The sequence below is a fragment of the Brachycentrus maculatus genome, unplaced genomic scaffold, assembly GCF_059751285.1.
Source record: "Brachycentrus maculatus isolate JH-2025_06_01 unplaced genomic scaffold, ASM5975128v1 h1tg000039l, whole genome shotgun sequence".
Taxonomy (NCBI): Eukaryota; Metazoa; Arthropoda; class Insecta; order Trichoptera; family Brachycentridae; genus Brachycentrus; species Brachycentrus maculatus.
The window spans coordinates 5,834,031-5,857,854 of NW_028280793.1; the positions used below are offsets into that span (position 1 = coordinate 5,834,031).

Below are 23,824 nucleotides of genomic sequence, written 5' to 3' on the forward strand. Positions count from 1 at the left end.
TTAAAAGCCACATCAGGATAGATGCAGTCCCCAATGTACACTCAGTGGACAAGATCATTAAGACCCCCCTTGACTTGCTGTCACCTATTGTTTTTGTAAATTTATGTGTATGTGTGTACTCGAATGCGTGTGTGTGTGTGAGTGCGTGTGTGCGTGTGAATGTAAGATATGTGTTTATTTAATTTTACGTTAATATATTTTAAATTATGCTAAATACTAACCTTATATAAGAAATCTTAGATGCTTGTACGATAAATAAATGATAGACATTAGGATACCAAAAAGAAAAGAGAAAGCAAAAATGAAAATTTAAGGAAATTAAAATAAATTTGACATGGAATCTTGGACCATACTAAAAAATATTTTTTAATATGTTCCAAGATATTTAAGTTTGAAAAAAAAAACCAGCTTAAAACTCATTCAAATCAAAAAAGTAATCAAATAAATTTATGGTTGATAAAAAATCTGTAAATATAGCTAGTTTATAACACACCCATATTCAAATGTCCAAAAATTTAATTTTAAGTATTTTTCACACATATCCGAGTTCATTATGAAGCCCTAACAATTTAAAGTTCACAAAGAGAGACAATACTATTAACATAGTAGGTACATTGTATAATTTCCATTTCATTTAAGTTCTCATGGTGTTTCTATTGTATTCGAAAAATTAGCTCTCAAAATTCGCACTAAAGTTTTTAAGCTAGTAATTACACTTTGTAATTTTTTTTGTACTGTAGTTGTATTTGTGTAAGTACTTCAAGCGAATCTAGTAATATACTTTATAAAATAAAACAACTTTGTTTTTAACCACTTATTAAAGTGGTAAAATAAGTGGTTAAAAACAAAGTTGTTTTATTTTATAATATGTGCCACAAAGTATCTGCGAAAAATATTAAAGAAAAAAATATAGTAATTGTTTTAGTTTAAAATATATAATTTTGTTTAAAATACCAAAAATTTACCAACCAAGCTGTATTATGGAATTGAAGAGTAAAGTTATCATTGACGCTATATTTATTTTATTTTAATAAAATAAAACCATTTCCTTGATTGAAAAGTTTTGTTTTTTTTTTTACACATAAAATGAAAAATTATTCTGGTGAAAATAAGCCACATGTTGCATTATTAAATGGATAATATCATAATGTTTTATAAAACCAAAGTTTTTGGTTTTGAAAGGTTTTTAATTTTTAATTTTAGGTTGGCAAAGGAATCATTTTAAAAAGCAACGAATGTGGAAAAAAAATAATTAAGCGAATAAAAATTGTCACTTACAATATATTTTTCAAATTCGGCTACAAAGTATATCAAACATATCTAAAATATTTACTGACCTCTTATTTCACCCCATGGTGTATAGGGCACTGCATAAAATTGTCAGAATGATAATTGTTATTATTGATAATCGTTTATTTTATGGCTTTAAGTGCCAGTTTAGGGTAATAATAAAAAAATTGTAAAAGTAAAAATCACTTCCTTTGAGTTTTAACTTGTCTTTCTGGGATGATTTCATTCCTTTGAATTTGTTCTCCTGGGAATCGAAAGCGGGATTTGCAGCATGGCATCTAAATGCGCTAATCCCTACGCTATGGGGGCTGATAAATTTAAGATATTTATAATATAATTTCATAAATAAGCCCCTGAATGAAAATCTATTCTGTTAATATTTGAATAAACCGAGAGTGTTTGCGTGTTTTAGTTTGAAACCGGAAGCGCATAAGTTAAGAAACCTTTTAATTCGGCAGTGAAGATTTGAACTCGTGGGAAAAAACGCGTAGGATTAAATATTGTACAAAGTGTATGAGTAAAATTTAGGTAGATATGAAACAAAAATTATGCTCAACCAGTCTAAGACACGATAATTACGAATTAAATATAAATAAACTACGCCTCATTAAAGATATTTAGTATTATTGGTGCAAAACATTCTTTTTTTATTGAATTTTTATATATTCCGTATAACGATGGCCACAAGTCAAAACGCCGTGTCAAGGGCGGTAATTTGACTCCAAATTACATCTCTAATTTATTAACAATTATCCCCGGTTATATTTATTTGACTTATGTTGTTGAAATAAGCTCGCCTTGTATGTAATTAAACCGACGTGATTATTGCGGCTACTACAAATTTATAACCTACCAAAAGCGAAAAGTTATTTTAACGCGCGTCGAATAATTCTCGCAAGCAGTACTTAAAATACCTTCAGTAATAACTGAACAACACGATTTACGATTTTACTAGAAACACTCGCCCGAAATGATTTAGATTCGAGATTATACACCTGCTTCGCTGTCTGAGAGAAGATATGCAAATGATGTTACCGTATATTAGGCAACCTGTCGATTGATTGATCCAAACCAGTTTGTCGATCATTTCGAATCAATCACCTTTCTTTACGACCCATCTCACTCGGCACGTTCACGTTATCATAAGGAGAGCTCATTTAGCCTATGTAACCGGAAAGGCCATATAAAACACACAAGTCTGCCTCGTAAAAAAAACTGTCTCAATACAACATACTAATCAATCTTAAGCAGTTGATTGAACTTGTAAAATAATTCTTTTATATATATTTACGCATTCGGAATATGTTGATTTACGCGTCCAGAGCAGGTTCCGTTCGAGAATAAATTAAAATATTTATATTTTATTGACCATTTTCGTTAAAGTTTTAAAGAAATGTATTTACAAAGTCACCGTTGCTGGATATATGTGTAATAAAATCAAGTAGTAAGACTTGTTTTATATCTTTGATCGACACGATAAACTGTGAAATTGTGATAAATCCCACGTTTTAATTCAATCACAATTAAATTAAGTCAAAATATTAAAGCTTCATCTTAAACTAGCACAGGGGCACACATCGTAAAAATAGGTAACACGGTCGTTAATTTTTACTGAATCGATCAGGACTCCCGATAGTAAAGACTCGATTCTAAATCATATAACGAATTAAAATTCCTTTTACCGCCATGAAAACGTCAATGTGAGTAAGAAGTTGGATTCCGTATTTTATTTTCATGGGTTTTGATGGCCAATAATTTAATAGAAAATCAATGGTATTATGGAAGGCTTTAATAATTCATTATTAAACAACAACAATTTACAAGAATTTAGCGATTTCCAACCATATGATTATAAAGCGCAGAGCAGCGAGCCTCGGGGTAAGGTTAGTGAAGTACGGGAGCGCGCCATTGAGCGGGAAACTATTAATCATGGCTCCATCTTGAGATCAGATTGAAATGCGGCTGCTACTAGTTGCCAACATGGGCCTGAACCACTTCTGCATATCAGATCAGGACAATAAAGAAATTCTATTCAATTTGTCCGCTATCCGCGTTTTCCGCTCAGTGGCTTAACAATTTACTCTGCAGAAATAATTAGCTTCGTAAGAACATCCATTTAAGAAAAGCATTTTGATATGTAGCTTATACTAGCTATACTCGACCAGGTATTGCTGTGGCCTAGTCTGGTTAAATGAAAAAGAAACAAAATAGAAAGCACACATCGCAATATCTTTAATTTCACAATACTTGTGAAGCAATAAAAATATTAAAAATCAATAAAATAACAATGCAATAGAAAACAAATAAAAAAGTGGTAGCAGTAGTCAAAAAGCACGCTATGCGCCATTAGCAATGTTTAGTTTTACGTTTGTTGCTGTAACGTTTAACAGATAGTTCTGAGATAGCGGTAAATATTATGTCACGGGTAAAAACACCCAACTAAGATACACGCTTTTATTATAATAAAACGTTGAGTAAACATTTCAAAGCGAATTAATACTTAAGATTTAAGATTTTGACCAAGCGAATATTTATTTTTACAAAGATATATCCATAGATTAGAACTAGATATTGATGATCCATGTTTTGTACTACGGATTTGAATAGAAACCGATTTGTTGCGGGCCATAAACATTACAAATTGCTTTCTCGAATAAATGATGGACTCCTCATTGCCTGTATGGGATCGGCTCACAATTGAGTGCTAAATAATCCGGCATTATCAGAACAATGTAAACAGTGTTATGCGTCCACGTCTCATCATAGAGATAAATGACCGAATTCTGAGAAAAAAGGACGTTTGACAATCAAACCAAACAGTGATTGGTTCCGGCGCCTACAGAGTAATCGAAAATCTTCGGTCCTTTTGGGCGCAGTACGCGAAGTAATTTGGTGGTAAAAACATAATATAGGTCTTCACAGACTCGAGATATCCCTTCAGTATACAACCATAAAGAAAAAGGGTAGAATGAAAATATTGATCTGTCAAAATTCCCTTGAAATTAATTGGTTCTTTTTGGAGACGTCATTCAGAAGACAGGTAATATTGAAGTTAGAAGACTCCCGGGAGATGGTTTATATTTTATAGGTTGATCTTTGATAGCCGTTAAGCCAAAAAAAAAGTCACACTGAGGAACACAAGTTTATATCTTTCATAATGACTCAGGTAAACTGAAGCACCTTGTATGTTCTACCAATAGATTGTTTACCCAAGGAAATCTATAGTCATTGTAAAGGCACGGGTCTTTCGGTATTACGAAAAAAGCTTCGTATATAAATAACGTCTTTCTTTATTAAAATAATATATTTATGTACATCAGTCTTAATTAAAGCTGCATGGTTTGAGCTGGTTGGTGTAAAATTGACGTCTTCTTTTTGCCTACGACCATTTTTATTATTTTAGCTATCATTAATAAAATTGTAGGTACTATTATTTATCTTAGCTTCTGTTCAAACGTGTCGCCAATATTAATTTCTTATTCAGCGACAGTAGTCCTCTTCACGGCGACACTTTGCATAAATGAATAATATAATAAATTACCGTACACATCTTTAAATTGGAAGGATTAATATACCTATCAATACTGGCATTGTAAATATGGGAATAAAGATTCACGAATAAATAATATTGTGGATTTTGTATTTATGTTACCTATAAAAAATATTTGATTAACTGCCTCTAGTTATGAGGTAGATTGTAACCATTGAGTTTATAATATGTACTCAAAAGTTAAGTAAGTTGTGTTTTATTAAATCTCTTTTAAAATCCAGAAGCAAAAAAATATCCAAGAGGAAAGCGGTAATTTGATGATATACAGTAAACACAGAATAAACAATTTATATTTTACCATATCATAAATATCTTCTTCATTATTTCACCGTCCCATAAAAATATCGTTTTACAATGCAAATGAGTTTCTTGAAATTCATTTGACATCAATAAATTCAATGATAACATTTAATAAAAACTAAGATAATGACAAAATGACGTTAATTACCATGTCGTCTGATAAAGCTAAATTTATCTTTTAGTCTTCTTTTTCTGATATAGGATAAATAATTGCGCGACTTTGGGAAAAGCCTCGAATTCCCACAGTTTTATAAGAAACATCATTTGATACTTACAAATGAGTGTAGCAAACTTGAATGTCGGAATGTCTTCATTTGAATTCTTATCCTATAAATAATCAGCACCTCCAGTACTTAGTTCTCGGTGATATATTACATTATTTTGGTAACATTCCTTACGCGCTACTTACGAAACGTTATTCCAGTAACGTTCGAGCCCGAAAACAGGTAGTTAATTGCTCCCGGCATAAATTTAACCGAATCGAAGCAATATTTTGATCGAGCGATTACTCTGTCGTCTACCGTTTTAATTTCTCATTTGACTTGGGCGCTATAAAAATGGTCTGGATACTTAAATAAAATCGTTAATATGACTTTGATGATAATACAGCTGCCTGGAAAGATCCATCAGTCGTGTTACTGGATATGGACCGAGAAATTTGCATTTCATTAGCATACGACCTGATCGGTGGACGAGATGAACCAATTTTCGGTTCATATTTGGTCTAATTTCCATCCATTTGCCTACAGTTGTACGGGTAATGGTCGCGTAGGATTAGTGCAATTTATATCATTCTTCACGGTTTCACTTGACAGAATTTTAATATCAGATAAGTGGTATCGGCTGCTACGGGTCTCATGATTTATGATTGTTTATACGACTTGTAACGACATACGAGCTACAAAAACACCGAATATAATATAAACTACACCGTGTATAATGTGCTTTGGGTTAAAGCACTAACGAGAAGGAGAAATGTTAAATTTTATTTATGTATTTTTGTGTTTCAGGAAAAACCTCACAAATGCACCCTCTGCGCTAAGTCCTTCCCAACCCCTGGTGACCTCAAGTCTCATATGTACGTCCACAGCGGATCTTGGCCTCACAAGTGTCACATCTGCTCTAGAGGATTTTCAAAACACACGAATCTAAAGAATCATCTCTTCCTACATACGGGTAAGTCAAAACCGTCTCGTAATTATTATCATTATGTATACGCTAAGAGATTATTTTATTTATTCGTTCTACATTGTCGACATTTTACATAGAAGCTAATAAGAGTAATATTTTGAAGTATACATTCAAATCGATCCATTCATAACTCAAATTCCTTAGGATTGGCGAAAAAAAATATAGTAACGGTGTTTAGATTAAGGAGTAATAAGTGGGTCTGTTTAAATATGTTATGCCTTCGGTGTTTTGAAATGAAGATAGCGAGCGGCAGATAAAAATTTAAAACATAATAACTCTCTCTCGATAGCCCACGCCGATAAAACGAGAACTACAAGCTATTAATTTTTGAGGCTTCAGTAAACACGCGGTTTGTTATCAGGAAGCTGGTCAACGGATCTCCGAGAGTTTAGCATCGTTGGAAACAATTAAGCATTAGGGGAGCAGAGAGCAAGCGCAGTCGTCCTGACAATTTATTCAATCAAAGTGCAGCTCATATGGGTTGAACGGGTAAGCGAATGAGATCAGACGGTCTAGTCCTAAACGGGAGCTTTCGAGCGCCAAGAACAGTCGCGTTTCAAAAACGGCATTTGGCCACATAATTGGCATTAATAAAGAGCCGAGCCGCGTTCTCCCTTGACACGATCCACTACCTAATCAATAAACTACTAAACAGAACAATGAATTTAAAGAACTGTATCATACCAATAAAGGAATGAGAGGTAATGTTGATGCCAATGAAGGCAATCAAAGTTAACTTAGTTTATTCAACGTCGGAAGTTCATCAAACATTAAATGGGATAAAAGTCTGCATTATTTATCGCACTTACTCCATTTTAACATAACTTAAACATACATTTACACATTTCATATATTTAATTACATTTTTTCTAACACTTAAGGTGTCATAACATTGATTGAATATTACATGCGAGAACCTTGTTCAAGATGTATAATTTCCCAATTATGGAAGCGGATATTGAATTATAATTACGTATCTTCTGATTACAAAATCTGCATATTATTTATTACTAGGGATTAAAATTACTTTATTAATATCATTAAATATAATCAATGGATAATTTTATTAAAGTTTCTATTTATTATCTTTTTTTTAGTTCCTAACGTGTTTTGGAATTCCAATCAACTAAATATAAATATGAATATGGGCAGTAAAATTCGACAAAAAACAACTTTTTGTTGTTGTTTTTATACAACAAATATGTGAAGCTATTTAAAAAAATGTACCTACTTCGTTGATTTTATATATGGTGCTAGCAAATGATAGTAATTGATAAAATAAACAAAAAGAAAAACTTGATATCGGTGCCTAAGAACACAAACGTTCTAATTATCATTTTTCCATATTAGCAATAAAATAAATATTTAACACGATAACAACAGACTCATAGAAATTAGAACGTTTGTGCTCTAAGGTATCAAAATATGTATCATGCTATAGAATGCAAAATGAAAAAAGGCAGTCAATCATTATAACCACTGCTAGAACTTTACATAAATTATTGAGATTCTATTTTGATATTACCGCATAACCATTCTATAAATACAGGATTATAAAATATACGTATTTAGCATACTTGTCAGATTTTTTTTAACTACATAAAAATTTATATAACTGCCATAGTTTTTGCGTAAATTTTAGGTTGTTTGTCACAAAAAACTAGGTATAATAAGCTACGTATTGAAAAACATAACTTGTTTATTAATTTATTCTCTTCTCGGTATTTTAAAACGAGAAAATGAAAATAATCAACCCGTAAATTAATTCACAATTAAGACGTCGATATCGTCTCTCAACCAGTCACGCTAACGCAATGCAACATGGTAAACGTACTAATAAATAAATATATAATATACTTTGTACACGTGTAGGCTGATGAAAGAAGGATAAAAAACATTGCAGAAGTACATGTCGATTTGGCATGAAAAAGTTTAAAAAGGACCAAGTAATTCCTTGAGGATATATCGACAATGCCATTTGCCCTTTTCCCTTTGTAGCGGGGTCACCCGGCCTCATCAGTCCCGGTTTCTCGTAAATCTGTACATCAGCTTCCTCCATTGACTGTCGTGTCTACTTTTTTCTGGTAATTAACTCATTGAGGCTATCTGGATCGAGCTGGTAATGAACGAGGGGACATAAGATTAAATATTCTTCTGTCAATTTGCTAAAATCGATGTTGCCAATACAGGGTTTTTGCAATAAACCCTTTACAACTTAATAACATATATACGTTTGCAACATAAATTCTTATCTTAAGGTTTTAAAAAAAAAAATGTATATAAAATAAAGACGTCAAAACTAAGTATTATACTTACATAGTGATTTATTGATAATTACATTTAAAATCCATTTTATTGACATTAAATCGTTTGATCTATATTTTTAAATCTATTTTGGTACATGTTTCGATGCATTCTGCATCATTTTAAAGCTGTTTTTACGGTATTTGAAAATGACGCGGACTGCATCGAAACGCGTGTCACGTTAGAGATATTTTTAAAGTTTTACTTTAAAAATAACTTCTTCTAACCTTTATCCGCACCCAATGGTGCATAGGGCACTGCATCATATGACTCAGTGTTATCTTGATCGTTACTTAGATGAAGGCAAGGTGATCACTCTTGCGCTTCAGGAACCAGTCCAGGCTAATATGAAATAAATAAAAGGGTATAAAATTATAAAAAAAGGAATTAAAATACGTGACAGAAATTAGGTCTTTATTTTCAGTTGCGTATTCTCTATTGCTTTCTTTAAATCCTTAATAGAGACAGTATCCTTCGTCCCTGATCACAAGCTTTAGCTTTTGCTTCGGTTCCAATTTTAATTATTATCTTGCGTCTGGTTCCGCGTATCTCCTCATTCCTTAATCACTTCTCTTAATTAACGGTACCGTCTCGGACAGCGGGCGCTGAGAGGATGTATGCAGAGCAACAAAGGAGAAAATAAACAGAAGGATAGGTAGGAGACGAAGAAGAATAGGTGCAGGGAGATATGAGTGGATGGAGACGGCAAGATTATTCTCTTATTAACTGCTAGCGAGAGTTTTTTTTAAAGCGTAATTCAGATTACCTAATAAAAAAATCCGATTAATTATCCTAATCTTTAATTTTTTCAATGAATGATATCTAGTATAATGGTCTAACATTTTTTTAGATGAGAAACTTACATTATGTATTTTTTAAATTATCATATTCATTTCGTGTTGTTTTTAAAATAAAATATTATTGTTGTCTGTCCATTTCACGTTTGACTTACAATTTGTAAACATAACTTTAAATGAAAAAATTCTGTGTGAGACATGTTTCCAGAGAAGCAATTTAATTGTGTCCAAATCTTTGTTCACAAATATGGATTTTTTTATTTTATTTGTTCAGGAATTGTACAGCTTTACATTCATAAAAGTATGCCATAAAAAATAGTAACATTAATAAAAAATAAAGCCAATTACACAATTCCACAATTTTGTCCACTTAGGACATCTCAACATAGACGCACAAAAAAAATCGATTCAACTAAACCATCGGTCGTGCCAAAAACTTGCAAGTAAAATAAATAGAATTAATATAATTTCTTGAATGTTTATTTTATAAAAAATAAATATAATTTCCCAAACATGAGTAGCGATCATGGGGGGAATAATGAATGTTACACGTGTGTAAAGTTATTACTAAATCAGCCTATGACAAGTCGTAAGCCATGCAAATACACAGACTTTCAAATTCTTTACAATAATAGTAAGATATTTATTTATTTATTTGAAATCAAACACAGATTTTTTGAGTCTACTAAATTGTATTTTATTAACAAAAAACACATAAAAAATTATATTGTGACAATTGTTTCGCCTTGTTAGGGCATTATCAAACGAATGTGAAGATCAAATGGACTACGGTACTTATGTAGCTATACAATTCTAAGTGACAGTTTTAACACGTGCAGCAATAATTTATGGGAGACAACAGTAGCTAATGGGGGATGTAGGTATGTACCCTTATATTTATTTTCTGGGAAAGGAAGAATTTATTGACATGGCCATATTGAGAATTAATATTTTAAAGCTTAATACATTGTTGGTAATATTATTTTTAAGAATTTTTGTAGTGTTTTTATAATTTTTATAATTTTTTAATGTTTGATTTAAAATAAATACATAAATTAAAATGGAGTTCTACAAATTAAACGCCAAGTCAATAAATAATAGTAAGATACACTATTTACACCATTCCCATTTACCAATGCCTTCAAAAATAACTCCCGAATACTTGTATAATTTTTCTCAATTTCACAAATGTTTATTATATAATGATGATACATCGAAACACGTATCACATTAGATTTATAATTGTGAAGTGGTATTTACAAAGTAAGAGTTATTTCTTAAATATTTTGTATACATTATTCGATAAGATTTTTGTAGCAATAGACTTGTATCTGATTTTGACTTAATTTGTCTGAAGATTTTTGTACAAATATAATATTATTATATGTTCAACTATTACCACTTACTTGTTTGATCGAAGAAGATTTGCGTTTTCTCGAGTTAAGATTAATTAAAAATATATCTCCAAGAGAAGTCGTATATTATAGTTGTTTTACATATCAGACAGACAGGATGTAGGAAGGGCTACCGTATTCCACAATAATATATCGGTGTTGCTGTAGGACTGATTTCAGTAATAAAGATGTACCTCGCTTATCGAAGGGTCGTGTTAACTGGCGCAGCGTGTTGGGGTACCGGGCAGACGGAGCTACCCGACAAAGCCACAAATTAAAAACTTTTTTAACCCATCCGCATATCAGTTTTCTTTTTGCAACATTTTGATTGTGTCCAAATACTTGTTCACAAATCTGGATTATCGCTAATTAGGAGTAAATATGTTGACATCTAATATTTTTTTTTAATCCTCCACTTTCATGCATCTTCTTCTTCTTCTAACCCTTATCCGCACCCAATGGTGCATAGGGCACTGCATCGTATTGACGCATTGTTATCTTGATCGTTACTTACACGAAGGCAAGGTGATCACTCCTGCGCTTCAGGGACCAGTCCAGGGTAATTTTAAGTAAATATTAGATTATAAAATCACTGGAATTTATTTTCACCCCCCCCTCCCTAGGAATCGAACCTGGGTCGTCCAGCGCGGTAGCTTAACACGCTAACTATTACACCACGGAGGCGGGCAATACATACCCGCCGATCATTTTGACTCCTTACCGGACCGATTTCAAGTATTTGACATACCTGATCGTGCCAAGTTTATGAAAAAAAATATTTGAAGGGGTTAACGATTTCAGCACATCGCGTTCTATAAAAATGGTTGAAATATACTGTAAATAATTTATGAACTTCGATGTTTCGAGTTTTACAGTAAATTAAGTAGAAATGGCATCGTATTTATGCGTTATATTTTAGGCGTTCATACATATGGATGTGATTTTTTCTTCCTGCTAAGCTTAAGCTGTATTCTCGTTTGAGTGTTATCCGCCCTAAGGTAGAAGCTTGCTTCGGATGATAGATGACTCTGGTAGCCGCTGTAGGCGTGGTAAACGTGATATATTACCTCATGCAATTAAAGTTTTTTTTAAAATATAAAATACGTTTTTTTCGCTAGTGCTACTAGTGGAATTTTAATCAAAACCCAATCCTTTCCATCCTTTCGAGCAGGCTTGAGATCGAACCTAATGAACTGCGGACGATATGGATCGAAATACTACATTAAAGTTGTTACCTTCTTTTAGTTTATGGGGAATATTTATGAATTAAAAATGTGCATTGAAAATATAGGGGTATGAGAACCAAGTCAATTTTGATTATAAGAACGTTATTTAGCGTACGAAAAAAAAACGGTGAGTGGTTATATACTAATATTATTAACATTTTTGTAAAAAAATAAATAAGTTAAAATGACTAACCACAATGTAAATGTTTTAAATATTAATAATATTGAGAATGAAAAAAGTATTTAATCTAATTAATTGATTTGGCAGTCACTTCATGGTGTTTTCCATCTATTTTTACCTTAAATAATTTATCATTCTTATTATGTACAAGGTTAAAATTCAATAAGTGATTTTTTGTTTGATTTTTAATTGATATTTTATAAGTATTTTACTTTCCATTAGTATTTTATTTAAAAGTAAATAAATAGAAATAGTGGTATTTACTAAGTGAAATTTAAATTTAAATAGATATTTTTATCATATAGTGACTGCCGATCAATAAATGAGATCTTTGTTTCTTCTATCCAAGAATATCTTTGATGTTAATCTTTGACTAATTTTAATTTATGATAGGCTGAAGTATTACTTTTTTTTACTGACATCCATTTGGTACGTTGCATTCATGTTGTTAATATCCCCGCGAGTAATGTCTCCCTGTCGTGCAAAATACGCTTCTATTCACATTTAAATTTCATCGCATTCATCGGAGGTATTTTTCAAAATTCAGCTTCATTAAAATGAGACGTAATTTCATATTACATCGTCGCACGCAGCTCCTGAAAGTGGTCGGCGGCAATTGCCATTTGCCACTTCGACATTTTGCTTCTTCGTTCGTTTTTCTCAATCAGCCGGCGTCGTCACGCGATGGACCCTGTCCACGATACTCGGGATGCTGGACCCTTGCCGCTGTACGGCGGGACAAACGGTGACAATTTACGGACTGCGCCTTGCATGGGTACATAACATTTTTTTGTTCAGCATATTGTTAGCATGTTGGTGAGCATATTGTCCTCTGAGGATCTTTAATCTATCTTATGTATGTCTCCACTAGAATCAACATCACACACACAGACACACACACACACACACACACACACACACACACACACACACACACACACACACACACACACACACACTCACACACACACACACACACACACATATACACACACACCCTCTTACTCACTTCACACATGCATATTCGCCCTCTCATATATACGCGTTCATTTGCTAGATCTACACTAAATATTTTGTACTAATCTTTTTGTGTTTCTGTGGTTTACTATAATTAGCTTTATTTATTATCAAAATTTTAAATTCTTTTAATATTTTGAACAATGTTTGTTGCTGTCGTGTTTAATTTAATGAAAAAAATAGGTATATTACAACAAAAAAATGCGTTTGACGAATAATACCACGCAAAGTAAAAAAAAAACAGCTTAGTAACCATCACGTAGCTTGCAAAAAAACAGTAGACTGGATCTATAAAAAAACTCTCCGTATGTAAATTTTGAGAAACATTCACACATGTGACACTGCGAGCCACATCTATATGCACTTATCTCAGTAAGATGTTTTTTTGGCATTCATCACTTTTTATTAAGACAAAGTTTTTATTAATTAATTATGTTGTTCATGAATATGGCACAGACGTAAAGCAATTGTGACATGAGATTAATATGGAGTGAAGGTTAATATAAACCAGATACACAGGGGTTGAGATATAACTAGAATATACAATTAGCATTATGAATACTGTATATTTTGTTCTTTTTCTGCGTTACTTGTGTTTTGAACTGGGCGTAAATGTTTGGCTTCTCTGAGTCTTGAACACCTTGAGCCGTTCTTAATTTATTATTAAAACATTTTTTTAAATATCTATTTTGCTATATCAACCAATGATGACTATGATTTTTCAACGCGTATAATTAAGTAGTAGCAGATAAGAATTGGTGACTAGTGAGAAAAACATCAATGTTCTAATTATTTAACATATATTACGTATAAAAAGTGGAATGTTTTCCATCATGTCAATGAATTGCTGTTTTAATTCAAACAGCAATTCTCCAACTACAATGCTTAATAGTGAAAAATACTTATATCTAAAGAAAAGTTCATCTTCGAGATACTAACATGACTTAAACATTACCAAAATGCAATACCAAACAATTCCAACAGAATTTTAAATTTCATTAATTGATTCGGCAATCAATTTTAAATATTTGGTAACCAAGAACTTCAATAACCTTCTTACAGATATAAAAAAATTGAAGACATTAAAAAGGTTAAAAATTAAATTAAATGAATTATATAAATTTTTACCTAAGAAAGAAAAGAAAAACCACACAAACAAATATTTATAATTAAAATAAATTATATTTCAACAAACATAAACAACAAATAATAAGTGTTAGTCCCTCTCCAAGTATAAGAGCTAAGTCTCTTTATTGGAGAGAACTGCGTTATCAATTTTAAGATTGTAAAAGTAGAAATGTCGAGATAATAAATTAAATTCATAAAAAAAACTTTTCTAACTATTATTAAATAAATAATTTGAAAATGTGACTGAATAGCTTTTGGGTTTGTTTTGCTAAAAAGACAAGTTATATTTTTTAAATATTTTTTTTCCCTGTTGGCCAGTCCTGCGACGTATCGGGAATAATTAAGACTTAATGCCAGAGGAATTACACAGTTGTTCTATGTAAATCAGTTCAGCCCCTCGTTTATTTTCTCCTCTCGACTCCCACTTACTTGTTGCTGTACAAAGGTGCCAAGTACCTACCGGGAGATTGCCGAGGGAATTGAGCGTACAAAGTAGGCGCCTATACGTACTTACTGCCAGCCGCATGCAAACTGTAATCATATCACAAGGTAGAGGAAGGTAGAGATGACCGGAAGGAAATAGCACCGTATCGTGTCATTTGCAAACCGTGATAAGTTGATTTAAACATAGTTCGTCTATTATAGATTCTTCTTCTATTCGGTTAATTTTAAATACGTAAAATAATACGTTCGAATAAATAGTCGGCGGGTATGTATGAACGTGGAAGAGGCGAAGAATGCTTGCAAAAACAGAGTGGTGTGGCGTTCTATTCTCTTTGCCTACTCCTGCAAAGAAGCGGCGTGATGGTTACTTAGTTAGTTTAGTTAGTTAGTACCGTCCTAAAATAATAATTGACTGACAAACTAACCATCACCCCGCTTCTCAGCAGGAGTAGGCAGAGACAATAGAAGGCTATACTTGTATGTTTTTGAAAGCAATCTTAGCTTCTTCCACATTCATGCATCTTTTCATACATATCGGCCGTTTATTCTGACCCCTGACCTGACCACATTCAAGTATTTCAAACACTTGGTCATGCCAAGTTTTTATTGATCGTCCACTGCTCTTATTTCCAACTTCGTTCGCCTCAAACTGAAGAGTTTGTATATTCACCTGTTGATGACAGCATCCAAAGTTCTAAAAACATGTTGTGTTTACATACATTTACTCAAAAAAGTGGTATTGTACAGTTGTTTTATTTTTGCCTTATACATCATATTATTCTACGAAGTTAATGCCAAATTCATAAATTATGTAATCTATAAAGTTACGTGACATTTAATAACAATTCCAAATATTGACCTCATCGTTAATCGAATACGAGCTTCTGAATTACAGCGACTGATGAATCAACAATATAGTACTCTTTAATTATAAGAGTTACGTTCTCGATGCTTTAACGAGGAAAAGCTTCCATTAAAACATTCCAATGCCAACTCAATCAGCGCCAGCGCCCGAATAGGTGATAGGTCTGGTTCATTGCTTTATCCCCTGATGGGTTGGTCGACTGCATTTTCATGACAAGCGCAATAAAATGTCCGCAAGATGTCTACCCATACGTCCAGCTCCTACCCAGCCGTAGAGAGGAAAGTGTGAACATTATTGCACGCCCTCGGCTGTAACACCCAAGACCAATTACCTCATACCGAGAATTGGTCCATGAATTCGAAACGTCCCAAGAACCATCGCGAAAAGGACTGCGAAAATCAAGTTCATTATTTATGAAATATACGTATTTATGGAAATCCATATATTTTTATATCGTCTAATAAAATAAATGAATTGATACTGTTCAATTCCGCCATTCTACTAGATAACAGTGCTTTTGATAACACTTTTATTCAACAATTTACGACTATATTTAAAGCATCATAATAATGCAAAGCAATATACTTTATTGTCGTCGATATATAATATCGTGGGTGTACTGGAAAAAAAAGACAAACTCGAAAATATGCAATTTTTACTTTATGATGCAGTATTATAACGTTTTCAACGTTCTTTAAACTGGCAAAATACACAAAGTAATTTGAAATGTCATATTTATGTGGTTTAAAAGTAAATTTAACTTTAAATTTAACAGCAAGTATTTTATTCAGGACAACAGGGAGTAATCAAACAGGGATTTTATAGTTACGATTTTTTGCCAGTGTACACGATAAAATATATTTAAAAGGAACAAAATCAAAAATATGAAAAGCATTCAAGAGATAGTACGTACTCAGATCAATAATTAATCAAAAGCCGTTTAACGTTAAGGAATTTGTTAAGTCTGTCATGTACTGTTAAAGATTAAACAAATCGATTAATTTCTTATATTATTTACTATCTAAAAAAATTAGGTTTGAATGTGTATCACGTGTTGGTGTGTCCTATTTTGATTTTGTTATTGTTGACAATATTGAAAATAATTTATTATCTGGGAAACCTCTTTAATATTTTAAAAAATAAAGAAAAAAATAATATTAGTTTTTGCAATTGGTTTCAGGGAAACAACATGATTTTTAAACTTCTTATTTATTTAAGTAACTTATTATTGATTTATTAAAAATAACTAATGAGAAAATTATCTTTGGGAGAAAATTATAAGTAGTTTTAAACCCTTATGAAAATGTCATTATTTACCGTGTAGCTTCAAACTTCTTGTGTTCCATAACTAATCTGAAGTACCAAAAAAATAACATGATATACCGTTCTACGTATAGTTGGTCTGCAGCGGCAATCACTTGCGAACCATGGCGGACTGTCCTCATAATTCAGAGGACTCCCAATGCTCAAAGTTATTGCTTTTTCTGTCTGAAACAGAGCATCCGCTAAAGTTTTGCAATCGGCAATCGACGGAGCGCATCAAGCAATATGGGGACGCATCCTTAAAAGGAGCTTCAAAATTCTGCAGCAAAATTTTCGCTCCGTATCGTGAGTATTTCATTTTACATTATCGGCGACTGGAGAGAAAAGTGGGAGGCTGAGATCGGGCTTCAAACAGATTTGCGATGGGGGAGTATTGTAAATCGCGAAGATACCCTGACGCCGATAGCACCGAGGCATAAACTATGCGAGCCTGCTTATTTTAAAATCGCTATGCAAATTGTGAAGGAATCGCTGAAAGTCACTTGCATATCTCGCATTGCATCTCGGGCAACCTTATTGTGTGCACTGCACGCAGGCGAGATAAAGAGCGTGTACTTGGCGTGAGAAATATTGATTAGACTTTAAATGATAGTCTATCTATCGAGAAATACAGAGTTTTGCAACGCTGCTAAATTGTAGAACCTATAATTAAAACGTACGACCGGCGATAATGTAAGAAAATACACATCAATAACTCTTAACAAAATGTTAACTACAAAACATTTCAGGTCTACTAAGAACAATGTGATCTCATCAAGTACGTGATGATGGACTCATTCAGTCACAGTTATGTTATCAGAATTCTACCGAGACGATAGACAATTTGAAATTGTCGAGTAAACAAAGTAATACATTCGATATTTGCTTGGTCATGGTTGAATTCGTAACCTCAAATATTTGGTTTCATAGAAGAAATAATACGTTATACTTTCGTGAGTCCGTATCGGTATTTTACGAGTATCACCGAATGATTGAACGCCATATTATGTTACCTTTACGAATAAAAAAATGATGAATGTTTCAAATTCGATTCAGCATGTTCGCTTTGTGGTCGTGATTAATGATATTTTAATGAATTAAAAGATAAAACAGCCCGTAAAAGGGACGGAACGATCTGCGCCAAATCCCGTTGAACGGTGTTGCCCGCGTACTTTATTCTCCAGTCTCGAGCGGCCGAGACGTCGATAAAACTTCTACCTTCATTAATTGGTCGATCACTTGCTGGACGCTCCGGTATCTCTCGCCTTGTGTACGGAATTCTTTTAATTACTACTCCTGGTCAAGGTTACTGGATTTAATTTGAATTCTCAGCAGTGGCGATAAGAGGCGAGGGGCGATTCGGCGATAGGCCGAGCGTTATGGGAGATGGGCATTCGCCCAAAGTGCATTGTCATAGCCGATAATCGAAACGGGGTCGGCCTGCCTTTGTGCGAACAACGAGACTTCTTACGAGGCGTGCTTTCGTTCAAATTTTAATTATATATTTTCATAGAATCCATAACACCGACCGCTAAAGCGAAAGATATCACGGGGGCACGATGTATTCCTATCACCGCGATGAACTGTATGGATTTAAAAATGTATTAAAATTGTATTAAATTATATTTAGGAGTAGATATTTTTTTCCTGAAATCTCAACTAAGATGAAAAAGTAACTGATGGCAGAACAGATATTTGTTTTAAAAATGTAAAACTGTATATGTATATACAAGTTTAAAAAAATATTATTCCTACTGCAATAGAATATTGCACAAAGTATAATAATTTCAATTAAACTAATATTTCCATATCTATTGAGAATATTTCATGTTGATAATAACCAAATTAAGATAAGAGAACACACATATATATATATATATATATATATATATATATATATATATATATATATATTTAGGTCCTACTTAAGTTAAGAACGCGTTAAACAGTTTAAATGACCAAGTCATTTAAGCGAGAGCTTCCAGTCAGTAAGGACCATTTTGTATTGATGTCCAATAATTGGTTCCGTAGTACTCGCGGCATCTCTCGGTCCCCGAGACCACCCATCTATGCAAGATCAGTAATATTTAAAGCTTATTTGAGTTACACCGTTATTCGTTACACGGCAGCCGATTGATTGATGAAAGCACCAGCCAGGAATAAACCACTTACTTTTTTCGTTGCTGAATGAAATTACTCGGGTTGATTATTGGAAGCCGAGCTCATTATCTCGAGAAGTATGAATAGGCGGAACCCAGCGCCAGGGGAACACTAGCCGCAGTAAATGCCTATTTCCTGAATTAAACAGTAGTTTAATGCGAAGAATAGATAATAACTCAGATTAAACGCTGTTTTCTCGAATGAGTTATTTCAATATTTGGAAAAGTTTAAAATACATAATATCATGCATTCATCCATCAAGCATGGACAATTTATCAGTTTACAAATGTTTTTACTCATGTTTGTATGTTTTTATATATTTATAGTTTTTACATATGTAGGTGTGTATAGGTATCAATCAATCAATCAAAACCCTTACCCGATGGTGCATAGGGCACTGCATCATATGAAATCAGTGTTGATCGTTAACACATAAAGGACAGTTGTTCAGCTCTCCGCTTCAGGTACCAGTCCAGGGTAATATTAAATAAATATTAGAGTGACCTGACCATTACACTACGGAGGCATATGCATAAGTATAGGTCTTTGCATATAAAATATGTAGTTTTGTTGCGTCCCTAAAAAGAGCAAGAAAATAATTAATTCATATGTAAAAATTAAATATCATATAAGCATAAGTATAAGTGTATAATTTTTTTATCCCCTTTTTGGTCCCTTCAAGTACGGCTGAAATTTTTGTGAAAATGTTTGAAAATTTTATTTTTATGTTTAAAAAATACCTACGAACTTTGATCAGATTATTATATTATCTACTCTGTTTAGAAAGTAACATAAATTTAATAAATAATACTAAATGATGACATATTTATGCAATTTTATTTACAAACTATAAAATTCATTAAAGCATCTCCTTAGCACGTATAATGATCTCTATCACATGCTTCATTGATAACAAATCGCATTTTTAGTTGAAATGGAAAAATTTGAAACGCTTAGTGCGGAGTACTTTCTATGTGGTTGTTTTCCAGGAAATATGTCTCTGTAATAAATTCCAATTACCGATACATAAATAAAATTGAACAACATTTACTTCGCCACAGTTTTTATTAACGCTGAAAATAAATCATCAATGTATTATTGATCTTCAACAGACATTATTGCGCTGAAGTGTGAAATCTATTCAATTCAATGTAATATTATTTTAGTACTCTTAAAATAAACCCTTTTCACGATTTGTAAAAATTGTAATATCCATAATTAAATGATAGTTTAACAAATTTTATGAGGTGAATGTGGTAGGTAACAGATGCAAAGGAAGACCGAGGAAAATTTCGCATGATTAAGTATTTCAAATACTTGAAAGTGCCAAGTCGGGAGTCGGAATAATCGGCAAGTATGTATGTGGAAGAGGCAAAGATTGTGTGCAAAGACAATTGATGTGGAGTTCCATTCTCTCTGCCTACCCCTTCAGAAAGCGGCGTGATGGTTAGTTAGTTAGTTAGTAGATACATAGCTTTATAGTTTTAAATTTTGTACCGACATTTCTTGGTGGAAAAGCATTTTTAGAACAAAATAAAAACTATACATATAGTTTTTTTCCACATAAATTTTATTTGACCAGCAACCGGGTTTCGTCGTAACCGACATCACCACCAGTCTGATTATGTCGGTTACTTCGAAACCCAGTCGCTGGTGGCTTGTGAAATTTATGTGGAAAACCCTATAAAGTTACTATTTTATTCTACAGCTATATAGACTTTTGAATTATTTATACTATGAACTTATCGATTGTAATGATTTTCTATCATATACACGATAAACTAATATTCATCCTAAGCATTGTGAAAAGTATTTAAACATCATCCATTCTGTGGGGTAAGAATTTAATCACTCGAATCGAACACTTCCTTTTTGGCTATAAATTAAGAGGCGAGAATTTGCTCCTGTAGCCCTCCTCCCGGCGCATGCTCAGCTTTACTTCGAGAGGAATCTTAAGAACAAAATTTATTTATGTTTCAATAATATCCCGGCGAATGGCGTGCTAAGAGGTCGTGAAATCGGATGATTTAGATGGTTTCGGAAATGAGTACTGCTACCAAGGGATATTAATCGGCACACAATATCGAATATCGAAACGTTTCTTTATTTTCTCTAAGGCCGTAACTAAAATAATAAAGATAAATGACCGGTTTTGTTTCGTGTCGTAAGAATGATACCTCGTTTGAAGGAATTACGAGAGCTGTGTAAGGCACTTACCGCTGGCGTGAGAATTCTGACCAATTTTCAAATGCAGATTGTGTGCGTGTTCCTCCCATCAAAGATTTTCATCGGAAGATATTAAAATAATAAAATATTAACAATTTATTATTATTTATCAGACATTGGGTTATTTACCCTACAGGTGATCATATCATGTATCTCCTCATATTTACCCACCGATTATTCCAACTTCTAACCTGACTACTTTCAAGTAATTGAAATAATTTATCATACTAAGTTTTCTTCGGTCTTCTTCTGCTTCTATTTTCAACTACATTGGCCTAATTATTTTTTTATTGTTCTTTCCTCACTCATTCGTTCTATACGTCGAAACCATCTCAACACACCAATGACGGTTGAGCTTTTGCTGAAAGGCTTTTTAAATAGAGCAGTACGGACGAAATTAGATTGAAAATTTCATCTTCTAACCATCATCTGCACTCAATGGTGCATAGGGCACTGTATCACTTAGAAGCATCGCTATCTTGATAAGGTGATAAATTTTTTAAGTAAATATTGCCATCATTGCATATTTAGAACATTCAAATATTAAAAAATCAATATTGATGTTCAATATTAGGCAGAGTGGTATAATTTACACAAGGGTATAGAGTGATCCCTTAAGCCTGCTAAATGCCAGTTCATAAGCCCTAAGATACTCTGACTTCCATCTTCTCATATAAAAAGAACGACAGATTTTTCATCTCAAATTGAGACACCTATAACATGAATCAAATATTCGATGATATAAGGCCAGTTATTAAACATGTAACATCAATTTATTAAATGAAATAAAAATATGATCGCTTTTTCAAATAATGCAATTGGCACCTTCGCCTGTAAGCATCATCTCGAACAAATCCCATTCTGAGTCATTCTGGCGGAACTTGATGGACGTTCATAATATATCAAATGGATCGACTTAATAAAATCCTCCTTCTCAATTAATTCTGTCAACCTAATAATCTAATTAATATAAAAGTATTAGTTCAACCCACTCTCTATACGAACAAATTAAATACGCTTGTCAGAATAATTTATTAACACCACGACTGTTTGAAATTAATATTAAGTTACTCAAATTAATACATTTACAGCTACTTTTTGTTGATTATGAAGATGATTTGAATGGATATTAAATATCACAATTCTAAGATGATTTAGAAAAGAAAATACTTATCTGAACTGTGGGGTTAATTATGTAGGACAACATTTTGAGTGTGTCCAAATACTTGTTCACAAAATCTGGATTATCTCCAATTACAGGAGTTATTTTCATATATTTTCATATATTTATAATTTTTTGACATCTCATCAAAGATTATAATCCAGGATTAGGATCTTACATACTAATATAAGAGTTTCTGCTTAGTAAAAAGCTTCTTTACATCTCACCAATAGATGTCTCTAGTGAAGTTCTAGTGATTCAAGAACAAGGTTTCTAAATTGGTTCGTATATATAGAACTTCCAAGAATTTGAGTAGTGTGGTTGTAATGGGTAGAATTGGTGAATGTTACACGTGTGTAAAGTGATCACTTAAACCAGCCTATGACGGTCGTCAGCCCCGTAAATGCCCAGACTTCCATATTCTTCTTCATCTTTGATGAGATGTCAAAAAATGATATATTATTATGGATTTTTTATTACTATTATTCATTCATTTTGATTAACATTGTGAAATAAGACGATGATTTAAATGTAACACTTGTCTAGACCACATTTTTTTTAAAAATATATGTAAGCACGACTAGTTTTGAGAATTTTAGATATTCTATAGTTCTCGAAAATAGTCTTGTTTATATTTATTAATTGAAATGCGGTCTTATACAAGTGTCCTATCTTTATTTTTAGATTAGATTGATTATATTGATACCATAGAAAAAATAATAGTATTTTAAATGCATTCAAAAATAAACTTTTTACACTGTTTTATAATCCCCTCGCACGGCGAAGAGCTGTCATTAAAATAAATTGATTAATCCGAATCATAAATTGTACAGTAATGTTTACTTTCAATAAAAAATATGATAAGTCATTTTGATGTTAACTCTTAATGCTTTTAATATGTGTGATATACTCGTATACAAATATTAGAATTTTGAAAAATAAATTCAATTCTCTTTTGTTTTATCTAAAAACTAGTGGTATATGTAATACTCGTATTATATCTTAATAATCAAATCTACGCATCGCGTGTTTTTGGCAATTTACGAGGCATTTAATAGATCTCGATCGATGATTGACGTACGCATCCTTTCATGTGATCTTTTTCTATGATTATCTTAAAAAGTTTCACGATCCTTATCCAGATTCATGGGAAACAGCGTTTAAACAAGACCGGAAGCCCAAAATGCGGAGAGAATTTATTTTAATATTCGTTGTTTTACATTTTCGTGTGCCCCCTGGAGCTGTTAACCAGTCAATATTAATAATCTGTTAGGTTCATATTTTACA

At 32.5% G+C, this 23,824-nt stretch overlaps 1 protein-coding gene across 1 annotated transcript in view; it reads left to right on the plus strand.

Annotated features, from left to right (window-relative positions):
• The window catches only part of LOC148312562 (uncharacterized), a 141,119-nt gene that overhangs the window by 78,248 nt on the left and 39,047 nt on the right, over positions 1-23,824 (plus strand). The window contains exon 5 of the mRNA XM_088277258.1: positions 6,151-6,316. Within this exon, the coding sequence (XP_088133384.1) occupies positions 6,151-6,316 (166 nt within the window). The remainder of the gene's footprint in view (positions 1-6,150; positions 6,317-23,824) is intronic.